Source organism: Corythoichthys intestinalis, chromosome 18 (genome assembly GCF_030265065.1).
Source record: "Corythoichthys intestinalis isolate RoL2023-P3 chromosome 18, ASM3026506v1, whole genome shotgun sequence".
Lineage (NCBI taxonomy): Eukaryota > Metazoa > Chordata > Actinopteri > Syngnathiformes > Syngnathidae > Corythoichthys > Corythoichthys intestinalis.
Window position 1 is genome coordinate 7,466,352 of NC_080412.1, and position 15,194 is coordinate 7,481,545.

At 38.4% G+C, this 15,194-nt stretch overlaps 1 protein-coding gene across 5 annotated transcripts in view; it reads right to left on the bottom strand.

Moving 5' to 3' along the window:
* The window catches only part of LOC130906240 (protein turtle homolog B-like), a 204,187-nt gene that overhangs the window by 39,904 nt on the left and 149,089 nt on the right, over nt 1-15,194 (bottom strand). For all 5 annotated transcript variants that reach the window (XM_057820342.1, XM_057820343.1, XM_057820341.1 and 2 more), the window contains exons 15-17: nt 13,933-14,017; nt 9,845-10,009; nt 2,397-2,442 (exon numbers count right to left, since the gene is read on the bottom strand). In XM_057820342.1, the coding sequence (XP_057676325.1) occupies nt 2,397-2,442; nt 9,845-10,009; nt 13,933-14,017 (296 nt within the window). The remainder of the gene's footprint in view (nt 1-2,396; nt 2,443-9,844; nt 10,010-13,932; nt 14,018-15,194) is intronic.

Here is a 15,194-nt window from a genome sequence, read left to right on the forward strand (position 1 = left end):
GGGAGTATGTCAGACTCTCATAGTGAAACATTAAAACTGTTGAGACTATCCGGGCACTTAGACTTCCATTCTCTGTGTCAAACAGCTGAACAGGACAGGTTAAAAAGAGAGAGAAAAAAAGAAGGCTTACAAATATACAATAGCAAAACCAATAAATTATAAATACAAATTGGAATAATAATAATAATGACAATGTAATGAATCTGGTTTTAATGTGGCGGTTGTGTTTTGCATGCTGTTCCTGAATGCACCGTGTGACTGACGTGAGAGAGATGTGGAGATGAGTGCAACATTTTAACTTGCTTTTTCATGTTCTGTTGTTGGAGTCAGCTACGGCAGTCAGTAGCTGTGTTGTGTTAAACAAGCTCTGAAATGAATGATTAAAAACCTGACGGAGCTGGCGATTTCTTTGCCGATGTTACATTAATAATAATTGTCACTCTAGGTCGGAGGAGGACCGTCAAGATCATAGACATATTCTGGCCGTATTGTTGAGCCAGTTCACTGACGCGCACACCACACTCACATTTTTCTTTCATTTCCTTCTTAATTTCTTTTGGTAAGAATAATCTTTTTCCTTTAACACCAACAGCACTAATCTTTGTGGGACCCATGTTGATTTCTCTCACAAGAAAATCCGCCGTGCATCCCTCTTGTGGGAAAACAATGAAATTGCGACGCTGTCTCAAATCATTGTATTTTGAGCATGTCTTCATATGTCGAGACAAATGACGAGTCAAATTTTCAGATGTTGTTCATTTTCAGTTCAGATGTCGAAAGGATGATGTGTCGATGTGATCGTATGTAGAGGTACCACTGTATTTGTAACTTATTGCAAACAAATTTTGGATTTTTGTTTTTATTGTAGTGCATAACTCAAATGGATGTCTTGGGTGAGCCTTTTTCCAGCTTTTAAAATGGAGTCAGTACAAGGGATTAAAACTAAGGGGCCATTTACATGGTGACGCTCCATGAATACGATAAATTTCCTGTTTGCATTTACGTTGTTCCGTCTTGGTTCCATCTCCATTCAATGATGTCGCAATTTTGCATGAAAACGATGTAGTATTCATGCCAGGCCAATGATGCACTTCCTTGACAACAACCTCCTCAGCCCGGAAGACAACATACCCGCCCATTCCAAGCAATTACTTTTTTTTTTCCCCATACATTTTACTTTGCAGTTTTATTCAAGGTTCTATGCCTTTAATTTTTCTCCCATATTTATTCTCCATTTGCTGTTCTTTACAAGTTTAAATGATTGTATAATATTGCTTGTCAATAAAAAGCAATGGTGTCAATACGTTTTTTCCCTCTTGCTTCAAAAGGCACAAAAACACAAAAATAATAAATATCTAAATTAAAAATACAGTCAATTAAAGCCGCCATTACTCCATGTATGTTTGCTGATTTGAAAGTTTACTAACAGCGACTGTGCATGCCCAAAGTGACATGTGTGAGTGCTGACATCATCGGTGCAAGAGCGTTCAATTAATTTGGTATTTTTCCGCTTTGGAGCGCGGAATCAAAAGTTTGCATCCGGGCCGTCTATTTTCGCTGTCACCATATGATGGCGAGGCCATCCTGCAAACAATTGTTGCGACTTAATGTCACAGCGTCACCATGTAAACGACCCTTAAGTTGAACGAACACGTGGAATTTGGCTAACAGGCCAAATTCTAACAGCCCCGAAAGGGACACGGATTTTTTTTTTTTCCGTAAGGGCAAAAAAAAGAAAAGGAAAAAAAAAAAAGAAAAACCGGTGCCTCGGAAAAAAATGACACAGATGTATAGAAATTTTTTTTTTAAATCACATCGAAGCAAAAAAAAAAAAAAAAAAAAAAAAAAAATCTTGAAGAAAAAAAAAAGCAAAAAAAGTGCAGGGTAAATGTGCCTCCAGGTCAGTTTGGACACTACAACATCGTCACTCCTTAATGCTAATAAGCAGCAGTTTTGTAGATGCTGTCATTTCCATCTATTTTTACTTGACCACAAAAGTAAGGAATTGACCACAATGTTCCAAAATTAGTGGCGGGGAGTGTCCTGTTTATGATAAGACTTATGGTAATAGTTACGTGATGTCACTTAATATCATTCATTCATTCCTCTTCTGAACCGCTTATCCTCACGAAGGTCGCGAGGCACTTAATATCATTTATATCTTTTTTTTGTAGCCTTAATACCTAAATACAAAAAAGCTTCACAGCCAAATACTGGGTAACTGTAAACATTAAAATGATTGCTTTGATTGTAATTAATTTTAATAATATGCATTTAGGTTTATAAGGGTGGTAAGAGAAAATATGCCTAATATGATTCCTATCCTTTGTCTTGTGTATTGTGTAATAATTACGATGATTAATTATGATTGTTTCAATTGAGTGGAGCATACTTACGGTGTTGCCATACTTTTTCTTAAGTGCGTAATGGAAAGAGGGGGATCTGGAAGAAGAAGAAGAAAAAAAAGAAAATCCCACTGGTTCACATGACATTATTTCGTACAACAAACAGGATCTCGGCAGGTTTCAACAAGCCAATTTTAAGACTTTTTAAGACAATTTTTATCTTGCAAAAATTGACGTGGTTACAGTGCTGGCCGAAAGAATTGGCGCCCCTGCAATTCTGTCAGATAATGCTCAATTTCTCCCAGAAAATGATTGTAATTACAAATGCTTTGGTAATAATATCTTAATTTATTTTGACTGCAATGAAAAAACACAAAAGAGAAAGGAAAAAAAAAAAACTCATCATTTTACACAAAACTCCAAAAATGGGCCCGACAAAAGTATTGGAACCCTTTGAAATATCCTGTGATGCTTCTCTAATTTGTGTAATTAACAGCACCTGTTACCAACCTGCAGCACATAACAGGTGGTGGCAATAACTAAATTACACTTGCAGCCAGTTAAAATGGATTAAAGTGTCCTGTCCTGTGTCCTTGCGTGTACCACATTGAGCATGGAGAAAAGAAAGAAGACCAAAGAACTGTCTGAGGACTTGAGAAGCAAAATTATGAGAAAGCATGGGCAATCTTAAGGCTACAAGTCCATCTCCAAAGAACTGAATGTTCCTGTGTCTACCGTGCGCAGTATCATCAATAAGTGTAAAGCCCATGGCACTGTGGCTAACCTCCCTAGATGTGGACGGAAAAGAAAAATTGACAAGAGATTTCAACGAAAGATTGTGCGGATGGTGGATAAAGAACCTCGACTAACATCCAAACAAGTTCAAGCTGTCCCACAGTCCGAGAGTAGAACAGTATCAACCCGTACTATCCGTCGGCGTCGAAATGAAAAGGGACCGTATGGTAGGATACCCAGGAGGACCCAACTTCTGACCCAGAGACATAAAAAAGCAATGCTGAAGTTTGCCAAAACTTACCTGAGAAAGCCAAAAACGTTTTTAAAGAATGTACTCTGGTCAGATGAGACAAAAGTAGAGCTTTTTGGGAAAAGGCATCAACATACAGAATTTACAGGAAAATAAAAACAAGGCCCTCAAAGAAAAGAACATGGTCCCCACAGCTCTGGCACTGGACTGCCTGACTGTGTGCATGGCATTATGAAGTCTGAAGACTACCAACAAATTTTGCAGCATAACGTAGGGCCCAGTGTGAGAAAGCTGGGTCACCCTCAGAGGTCATGGGTCTTCCAGCAGGACAATGACCCAAAACACACTTCAAAAAGCACTAGAACATGGTTTGAGAGAAAGCACTGGAGACTTCTAAAGTGGCCAGCATTGAGTCCAGACCTAAATCCCACAGAACACCAGTGGAGAGATCTGAAAATGGCAGTTTGGAGAAGGCACCCTTCAAATCTCAGAGACCTGGAGCAGTTGGCCAAAGAAGAATGGTCTAAAATTATAGCAGAGCATTGTAAGAAACTCATTCATGGATACCGGAAGCGGATGTTCACAGTTATTTTGTTTCAAGTTTGTGCTACCAAATATTAGGCTTAGGGTGTCAATACTTTTGTCTGGCCCGTTTTTGGAGTTTTGTATAAAATGATAATGATTTAATTTTTAAATTTCATTCTCTTTATTGTGTGTGTGTGTGTGTGTGTTTTTTTCAAGTAAAATAAATAAAGATATTACTACCAAAGCATTTGTAATTGCAATCATTTTCTGAGAGAAATTGAGCATTATCTGACAGAATTGCAGGGGTGCCAATACTTTTGGCCAGCACTGTATGCCGTAAATGTATTTATAGGTATCTGGACTGTATACATCAAGGTTGCAACAAATAATCACTTAACTTGATTAAAATTGCTGAATGAATTAGTTACCAACAGTGATTAGAGCAAGAGAGGAGAGTTCACTGCTACATTCAGGTTGCGTTGCTGAATCAATAATATTACGAAGTGTCGAGAGGTAGATTTTGTGTTGTTAGATCCAGTGTGCCTCTGTCAAAGGTTAGTAAATGAAGCCATTTGTATTGTTTATATTCTTTGTTGATGTGATATTTTACAGTACTTAGAATGGAGCGCTAAGCTAGTTAGCGATTATGCTAATCATTGTCTTGAGTGTTGAGTTATTGTTAGATATAAAAGTTGTTTCATTTCTTTTTATATAGAACCCTCACACATAAAGCCATTCATACAACAGCTTAGAGTCTCCTTTCGACACAAACTCCCATTCAAACTGTTCATTGTCATACAAGAGAGTTTGCGTTGAAATTGGATTTGAACTGAATTTATGAACAACTGTTTGATGAAAAAAAAGGTTTCATCATTCATTCAGTATGTCTCCTCATTTGATTTTTTTTTTTGTTTGTTTAGTTTCTTGAAAAAAATTAAATGAATCATTAACACAATTTATATAAGCGCTTTGCCCACAAGAAAAAAAAATCAATCAGCAGCAGTTTTTTTTTATTATTTGAATGAACAGGACTTTTGGCTGATTCGTGTACAGAGAAATTATTTTCATGTTTTATACTCAGAACCTTTATTTAAAACTTTAACAAGTTTTATGTACTTAAAACAGTACAGTTGTAGACGACGGTTTAGTCAGGAAGCTGTAATAAAATATTTTTTTTCAAGGAAATAGCCATCTATTTTGTCTTCATTGTTACTTATAACAACTTCAAGTTAAATTGTGAAGGTAATTGAAAAAGGTAACATTTATATGAATAATCAATTAATTGTTTAATCATTTACTCATCCGATTAATCGAGTATAAAAATAATCGTTCGTTGCAGCCCTAGTATACTTATTTGATAAAAAAAAAAAAAAAAAAAAACGAGCTTTGCCCCACTCTGTTGCGCTGCTTGCACAGAACTGCATAGAGGTAGTAGTCAGGGAGTCAACAGGTTACAAGCTATCTACAACTATTTTCATGTATTTTACCACTACAATGGGCCCATTTACCCTTCACCTCCTTTCATTGCTTTCTTAAAGTAGCACCCGAGGTCTTGGACCTTTTCATCTTAAAAGTATTAAATGTTGTACTGATAGCAACAGAAGTGAGGCATTCATTTTTTCAATAACGCTAGCTGCTAACACAGAAATAATGCGCAACCCCTCCCTTCACCTTTCATGAGCACGAGAGGAACAAAACGAGCAACAAGATGTTCAGAGTGCCAGGTCATAATCTGACTCAGTCACAGATTCAGACCAGATGTCATTTTGTAAATAATTCATATATTTTTTATATGTAGCATATTGAAATGTACTTACATTAATTTGTTAGAAAACGTTCAGGAAGCATAGCGTGACTATTTTTTTCCCCTTATGGAAAATGAATGAATGAATAATTTGGCACCCCCTCCAGTAGATGGTGCCCTAGGCAAACGTCTAGCTCGCCTTTGCTGATCGCTGCATGTGCACACAAACTGTACACAAACACACACACACCCCTACAGGTAAAATTGTGTTCTATACTACCATGAGACGGTCATTCATTTGCTGATTACGTCACATTCTTAGATCATTTTATGATTATTATTTAATGGTTGTAGGTATAGGGGACCTGAAATCAGACATGTAGCAAAAGCTTGGGGATTGAAACAGTTCTAAATGACACGGCGAGGCAGGCAGAGCTAAAGCTGCAGGTTGATGCCAAGTGCATCACAGAATGTCCTCCAAACTTGAGAGATGAACCTTGAACAGAGATAACATTTGCATGTATGACATGTAAATGGAAGATGTGCATAATCAGCAAATTTGCGGTCTTCTTGGCTGATGGGAGTTTGCAGAGGGCAATGAAATTCGCTGCCTTTGAAAACCTGTCCATCATGATGAGTATGATGAAGACAAATCCCAGGTGATATGGAACCATTGATGACTCGGCATGGATAATGAGTGGAGGAGTCCGCTTTTGCTGTTGATATACAGGCTGGTTTTGTGCCGTCGGAAGTTCAGGATGAGTTCCTTAGTCTTGGAGACATTCAGTACTAGGTTGTTGGAGGCGAACCACTAACTGAGTCTGAGGACCTCATCTCTCGTTCCCTCACCGTTTTGTCATTCGCGAATTTCACAATTATGCTCTCAGGATGGATGGGATTCTAGTCATTCTGCAGTACTTCCGTCTGCAAGCTTGTACGTGGTCATGTGACTGTATTATTAAATGTAGTTGGTATAATGAAGTCACGGTAAAAATAAAGTAAAATCTAACATGAAGAATAAAGAGGAAAAATGTAACGACTCGCATGTAGTCCAAAGTAGTGGAGTAAGTCATGTTTTTAATTCATGAATCAATTCAAGTAAAAGTAAAAAGTATGGCGTGGTAAAACTACTGTTAGAAGTTCATTTTTTCTCAAAAAGTTACTCAAATAAATGTCATGGAGCAAATGTAATGCGTTACTACCCACCTCTGCCTAGGGCCCATTTGTATATAATATGAAATGATTCTATGTTTTTGCCATGATTTCTTAAACAGGGTATCTATGGGGTCTTAAAAAGTAATAAAAGAGTATCAAATCCAATCATTTGAATTTAAGGCTTTAAAATGTCTAAAATCCTACTAAAATCTTATAAAAGGTATTAAATACGACCTTGAAAGGTCTTGAAAATCTATTGACTTTACATTTACTTAAAAAAATGCATAAACTCCAGTCTCTGTTTTAAATGTCTCTATTTTTGGGGACTCTGTAACGTAACTACAAAGCGAAACTACCTGTGCTGCCCGGTCAGAATTTATCGAACACCACCAGTTATTGTGGCACTGCAAAAAAATACCTCCTTCAAACTAGATAATTCCCCTTGGTTTCAGCGTAAATCTACTCGAAATAAGTGAAATGATCTGCCAGTGCTTCAAGTAAATTTTACTCAGATTTCTTGAAATAAGAAAAATAGCTAGCTGAAAATAATCTTAAACCTTATTTTGAGCAATAAATTAGTATATTTAATCTTTAAAAAAAAAAAGCTTTGAAATGTCAGAAATGTTTCAAATTCAATAATATCTATTGTTTAACATATTATTTGAAAACAAATGTTTCTTGATTTAGATGAAAAATGACCAATTTTTTGGTCTTAAAAAGAAACAATAGTAATATTTACTTAAAGAAAGTGGAATAATCTGACACATTAATCTGTTAACTAGTTTATAACACTCAAAACAAGATGGAGAAAATGATTTGACTAGATTTAAGAAAAATAACCTGATTAAGACGTTATAAATTTGCAGTGTGTGCACGCGCAGTTGAGTGTTGACAATTTAGTTAGCATAGCAGCGGAAAAACTTTAAACAGAACCGAATTACAGTACTCGCATATTGCTATATGTGCTTTGTGACTATCTCTACGGACCTCAGTGAAGTTGCCCCCCCCCAATCAGAAACAAATTTGTATAAAAATGATGTCATTCGTTTGTGCTGGTAAAGTTTTGTTTGTGCTGCTTTCGTTTTAGGGATATTTACAATTCTATTATAGGTAAATCTGAGGTCAGCTAGCGTCCCATTTCGATTAAGAATTTTGTCAATCGTTTGTGCTGCAACAGTTTTGTAGATACAGTATTATGCTTTTATTGAGATATTAATTTCGAGTGGTGACGCCACTTGTAGCTTTTCCTTGGTTTAGCTCCAGCGGCTAATGGAGCGTATCAATTCGATCAATAACAGCAGGGTGTTCCAACAACTAGCACGATCATAACACAAACAAATTCTGGTCCATTTTGCAATGACGTCACTCTAAGCCCCCCAATTCACTGCAAAATGGACCCAAAGTGGTGCCATTTGTTTGTGCTACGTCCGTGCTAGTTGTTAGGACACCCCTCTGTTATTAAGAGAGTTGGTACGCTCCAAGAGCCGCGGGAGCTTAGTCAAGTAAATCTACAAGTGACATCACCACTCGAAATTAATATCGCAATAAAAGCATAAAACTATCTACTGTACAAAACCGTTGCAGCACAAACGATTGACAAAATTCTTAATCGAAATGGGGCGCTCGCTGACTTCCGATTTACCTATAAAAGAATTGTAAATATCTCTAAAACGAAAATAGCACAAACAAAACTTTACAGCACAAACGATTGACATCATTTTTATATAAATTTGCGTTTGATGGAGGAGCAACTTCACTGAGGTCCGTAGAGATGTTCACAAAGCACATATAGCAATACACAAAGTGTCGTCTTTTTTTATTTTATTTTATTTTTTTACTTCCGAGTCATCCTCTTGCTGTTGTGCTGCGGGATTTTGCTTGATTTGCTTTTGTCTTGATTCACAACAGAAAAATTTGAGAAATAAAGAGTCATCCTCTTGCTGTTGTGCTGCAGGATTTTGCTTGATTTGCTTTTGTCTTGATTCACAACAGAGAAATTTGAGAAATAAAGAGAAATGAGTTCACACACTTTGCAAGTAATTCCGGGCCTCCAGTTTCCCTTCAAGTCTTTTGTACTTTATTTTGGTATTGAAGTGAAATTGAGTGTTAAATTGTATTTATAATGATCTTATTTATATATATATATATAATGATCTATAAAGTCATTTTTTCTTTTAACCTGTCCTGTTCAGCTGCTTGACACAGAGAATGGGATTCTGAGTGTCCTATTGGTCTGAACAGTTTTGATGTGTCACATGAACGTATGATATACTCCCATAGTGATTAATCATTGTGTTTCGTTTATCAGGAGAATGCAGTGAGCAGGAAGGGGTTATGGGGGGGGGGCAAAAAGGAAAATAAAAAAGGAGAGAGAGACAGAAGACAAGAAAAACAACAAGAAGATATACATTCAAAGCCTACACTAACTATGATTATAGTAGTGCTTTCATTAGCTCATTGTATTTCTGGTTGACACCATGTCAGGGACCTGATGACAGAGGAGAAAAAGGATGGGGATAGTCAGAAAGAAATGTGATTAGGTGGAGTGGAGCATACACAAATCAGCAATGTGAGGTATAGAACCCAGTTATATGTGAATTAATTACTTGTAAGTGTGGATATGTTCACATATTATTCTAAGCAGCCTCATCGCTAATCTTGGCACTGATAGTTTTTCTACTTAATGCATAGGGCAGAACCTATAATCACGGATTTAAGGGAAACCATAAACAGTGTTGGACGTACATCCTTTAACTTTTGAAAATACAGTATTTATAAAATATACAATATTTTAAAATATACAGTATATTGTCATTTTTGCGGAGGCTCCCAGCTACACTTTCGCCTAGGGCACCTACTCACCCTCCCTGTGTGCATGTGTGTGTACGTGTCAATAAATGCTGGGAGGAGTTGCTTTTTTGTACATAAAGGCCCTTTGGACTTGCCTTTCTTTTGCATCAAAAGCACTATACAAATACACTTTGGTTGATTTATTAAATTTGCTCTCTCTTTCTGGGTTTCAAGGTTGGAGAAACCTGCCTTAAAAATTATACACATAATTAAATACCAGACATTCATCTATTCCCTCACCTTTTTTCCTTTTTAGCTTTCGCTTCCTCTGCTTATTGACAAAGCAGGCTGCCATTGTACTGAAAAGGATGGCTGCAGCCAAGAAGCAGATAGTGGCCACGATGCCAGCCACAACTGGTCGTGCCAACCCTGATTCCTCAACCATCTCAGGAGGTGGAAAGAAGTCTGCAGAGTAAGAAAAAAACGTAATTGTAAGTCAGACATTTGGCGTCAATTATCTCATTGCTTGTGTCAAACCCCTGATGACAATATCGATAGTAGGGAAGTGACAATATATCGAAAAGGTAATATATTGCGATACTTTGTAGCCTAAAAGATTATCGATATGCTCCCATAAAGAATAGAAATATTGTTTTTAAAAGGTATCACTGTTTAAAAACAAAAAAAGGTTGCTACCAAAATCTTCCATTTGAATAGTGTCTATGTTAGCTCATTGGCTGCCATTGATGGTGTAGGTACACAATCTGCTCGGGTTGCACAATCTGCTCAGGATGCCTGCCCTTGACAGTGACGTTTCGTTATTCCCGCTATGTGATTGGCCAAAGAGTATAAATGCACTCTCAGAGCCGTGCTCTGCTGTAAAATGCCTGTTTAAAAGTATGCTAATTGATCTTGAGAGTCGTGGTAATGCGTTCGCTTAAAAGTGCCCATTTAAAAATGCGGATGTAAAGTGATTGATGATATCGCACACAGAGATGATTATTCAAAATTAAAGGGATCCTCGGTCTTAAAGACTTGTACGCTCTAATAAGCCACAATTGTTCTGTTTTACGAAAATATGTTATTAGAAACACATATATTATTGTCATTGATTTAAAAATCTATAATATTTAGTACATGTGATTTTACAGAGGCCGCCATGTTTTATGCATGCTGGGGGTGATGACGTGGTTGGGCTGTACTGGGAGAATAGCTGTGCTCTATACTAGCAAAGCTAGTATGACGACTGGCATGATTTTGTCATGTTCTGCTGCTGGTCAGATTGTTTCGTTACAGAGCTGTGGGATGAGTTACCAACGTCGTACCTGCATCCAATTCCAGTTAATCAGCAGTGTCTTTAAACCGATCCGAGGCAGCTGGCCGAGAATTGACTTGACAGTTTGTATAGTGGGGCATATAAGGGGCCGTTTACATGGTGACTCTCCGAGAACACGAAAAATTTCAAATTTGCATTTGCGTCTCCATTTGAACCTCCATTCATGCCAGGCCCTAGGGGGCAGTGCAGATTTACAGGGCGACAGAGAATGATGCACTTTGACCACACCAAGCTCCCTCAGCCCGGAAAAAAATATGCCCGCCCACTCTAAGCAATGGCATTTTTCTTTTGTTCAAAAAGGCAGAAAATTTTAAACATTCAACATATTTAATTTAAAGATATTATTATAACAGTAAATTAAAGCCGACATTCCGCCATATTTGCTGTTTTTAATGTTTAGTAGTACTGCTGCGCACGCCCAATGTGACGTGTACGAGTGCTGATGTTAACGTCGCGGTCTCGCGCCGCGGGAGCCTTTGATATGCATGCCGAGGAAGCCCCCCTCAATCCCCGGCAATCGGATTCTTCCACTTTGGAGGCAAGATTCAGAATTTTTCGTCTTCGACGACACTATATGCACGTGAGGCGAGTCTGCTACGCAGTCAGTGCGTCCCCCTAAGTATTTAGTCAACCACCAATTGTGCAAGTTCTCCTACTTGAAAAGATTAGAGAGGCCTGTAATTCTCAACATGGGTAAACCTCAACCATGAGAGACAGAATGTGGAAAAAAAAAAGAAAATCACATTGTTTGATTTTTAAAGAAGAATTTATTTCCAAATTTGAGTGGAAAATAAGTATTTGGTCACCAACAAACAAGCAACATTTCTGGCTGTCAAAGAGGGCTAACTTCTTCTAACGAAATTTAACGAGGCTCCACTCGTTACCTGTATTAATGGCACCTGTTTTAACTCATTATCGGTATAAAAGACACCTGTCCACAATCTCAGTCAGCCATACTCCAAACTCCACTATGGCATAGACCAAAGAGCTGTCGAAGGACACCAGAGACAAAATTGTAGACCTGCACCAGGCTGGGAAAACTGAATGTGCAATAGGTAAAACATTTGGTGTAAAGAAATCAACTTTGGGAGCAATTATTAGAAAATGGAAGACATACAAGACCACTGATAATCTCCCTTGAGCTGGGGCTCCATGCAAGATCTCACCCCGTGGCGTCAAAATGATAACAAGAACGGTGAGCAAAAATCCCAGAACCACACGGGGGGACGTAGTAAATGACCTACAGAGAGCTGGGACCACAGTAACAAAGGCTACTATCAGTAACACAATGCGCCACCAGTGACTCAAATCCTGCACTGCCAGACGTGTCCCCCTGCTGAAGCCAGTACACGTCCAGGCCCGTCTGCGGTTCGCTAGAGAGAATTTGGATGATCCAGAAGAGGACTGGGAGAATGTGTTATGGTCAGATGAAACCAAAATAGAACATTTTGGTAGAAACACAGGTTCTCGTGTTTGGAGGAGAAAGAATACTGAATTGCATCCGAAGAACACCATACCCACTGTGAAGCATGGGGGTGGAAACATCATGCTTTGGGGCTGTTTTTCTGCAAAGGGACCAGGACGACTGATCTGTGTAAAGGAAAAAATGAATGGGGCCATGTACTGAGAGATTTTGAGTGAAAATGTCCTTCCATATGCAAGGGCATTGAAGACGAGACGTGGCTGGGTCTTTCAGCATGACAATGATCCCAAACACACAGCCAGGGCAATAAAGAAGTGGCTTCATAAGAAGCATTTCAAGGTCCTGGAGTGGCCTAGCCAGTCTCCAGATCTAAACCCCATAGAAAATCTGTGGAGGGAGTTGAAAGTCCGTGTTTCCCAACGACAGCCCCAAAACATCGCTGCTCCAGAGGACAAGCAACAGTGTGTGAAAAGCTTGTGAAGAGTTACAGAAAATGTTTGGCATCCGTTATTGCCAACAAAGGGTACATAACAAAGAATTGAGACAAACTTTTGGTATTGATCAAATAGTTATTTTCCACCATGATTTGCAAATAAATTCTTTAAAAATCAAACAATGTGATTTTCAGTTTTTTTTTTTCTCCACATTCTGTCTCTCATTGTTGAGGTTTACCCATGTTGACAATTACAGGCCTCTCTAATATTTTCAAGTGGGAGAACTTGCAGAAATTAGTTGTTGACTAAATATGCGGTCCACTTTCCTTTGTTGCACCCGGACTTTTTTACGTCACTTTCTGTTAGTTTCAAGCGTTGCTTTCACGTTGGGACGCGGGGGTGAACGCCAGTTAACATTACAAGAAGGCAGAGAAAGGGTAAACGGTGCAGGCTCCGCGATGCCCCCCGTTAGCTCGCCATTAGCCTGCTAGCTTATTGAGCAGCGTTCTTTTTCCCGATGGACCGGTGCCACTAATAGCTGTCGTTTTCCTTGTTGAATTGCCCAAGATTTTTCACCTTTTTTCCCTTGTATTATTGTACAGCCATTGAGGTATGTTTTTGTAAGCAAATGCTGTATGTCTATATTGATTTACTTCATAGCATTATTGTACGCTTTGTCATGATTGTATTTTCAATATGTGTGTTCATAGTTTGACAGTGACAAAAAATGTCAGTTGTAAGAAGGTGTGATCGACGTTAAGGGAGGGAAGAAATGATCCATCCATCCATCCATCCATCCATCCATCCATCCATCCATCCATCCATCCATCCATCCATCCATCCATCCATCCATCCATCCATCCATCCATCCATCCATCCATCCATCCATCCATCCATCCATCCATCCATCCATCCATCCATCCAATTTTTTACTTTATGCCATTAATATGATGTATAATACATGTTTTTGAATAGTTATTTTGAGATCAAGGGTACTTAAAGGTTAATCCTGATTTGCGCGGAAATTCGGGTTACATCGCCAGCGTAGGAACGGAACTTGTTCGTAAATTGGGGACTACCTGTATCACGATACTGTATATCACCTTTTCGATACATTGTCACACCCCAAATACGTAAATTATTTGTATAAATTAAAACTCTGTCTGCCTCAACATGATATGGCAAAATGCTTTACCTGTATTGGAGACACCGACTACGTTGCTCGGCTCACTAATCGTGCCATCCATGACGGCCATGACACGGAACTCATTCCAGGACTCCTGGAGAAGAGGAGCAACAATGTCAAGGTTCAATCATCAGTAAGATTCTATCAGACAGCTAAAACCAAGCCAAAAATATTATTTATTACATTTACAACAAGTCTCATCTCAGAAACATACTCTATGTTATCGCCGTCAAAGACAGCTCGCATACATTCAGTTCATCATACACAGTATTAACCCTTTTCGGGACAGTGGATACTATAGTGAACGGCTATTCAAAAGTTGACACTTAGAGGTAACAACAAACTTAAAGACTTGTAAGCTCTAATTAGCCACAATTGTTCTCTTTTACGGAAATCTGTTATTAGAAACACGTAAAATATTGCCATTGATTCAAAAATCTATAATATTTCGTAAGGAGGGCGCCATGTTTTACGCACGCAATGCACGCTGGGGGTGACGACGCGGTTGAGCGTAACTGGGAGAATAGCTGTGCTCTATACTAACGAAGCTAGTATGACGACTGGCATGATTTTGTCACATTCTGCTGCAGCCACTAATGGCGATAGATGTCCAATCCATCTTAAATGGGGGGGCTAACAGCGATGGCACTGAACCGGGATCATCTAATGCTAGCCATTAAAATGGATTTGATGTATATCGCTGTCAATGGCAGTGAATGAGATAAGAAAACTAATGATATCATTCCAATGGACAAGGAAACCAGTAGTGGGAAAGTTATTCAAGCTAGTAGTTCTGTCGTGACAGTTTTCAGGAGAGAAGTGAGTGGGCGTTTTCAGTGTGATGGAAAGAGAGATAAAAGCACCGGCATGACACTTGAGTGGTAGCTTAAAGACAGAAGATAACGCATAATGTATGACAGTTGAATTATTTGAAGCATGCAGTTGAAAAGAAATAGATTTGACATCATAAAAGAATGATAGTGTAAGGACATAATCGTGAAAAAATATTCTGATTGTATTTTTTCCCTACAAATATTTTTCAAGGAACCATTACAGTAGAAATATTTATGATATTCATAATATGTGTTGCCAAGGGTGTAGGTTTGGGCTCAACATTGGTAGGGACGATATAACAGAATAACATGCATGTACACTTTTGCTGGGGATGGGACATTAATAAGACCAAACAGATTGGGTAAACAGGGGTCAGAGATAAGTTTCTCACGAATATGAAACTAATTAATTGATAGGCTAAATCAGGGGTGTCCAAA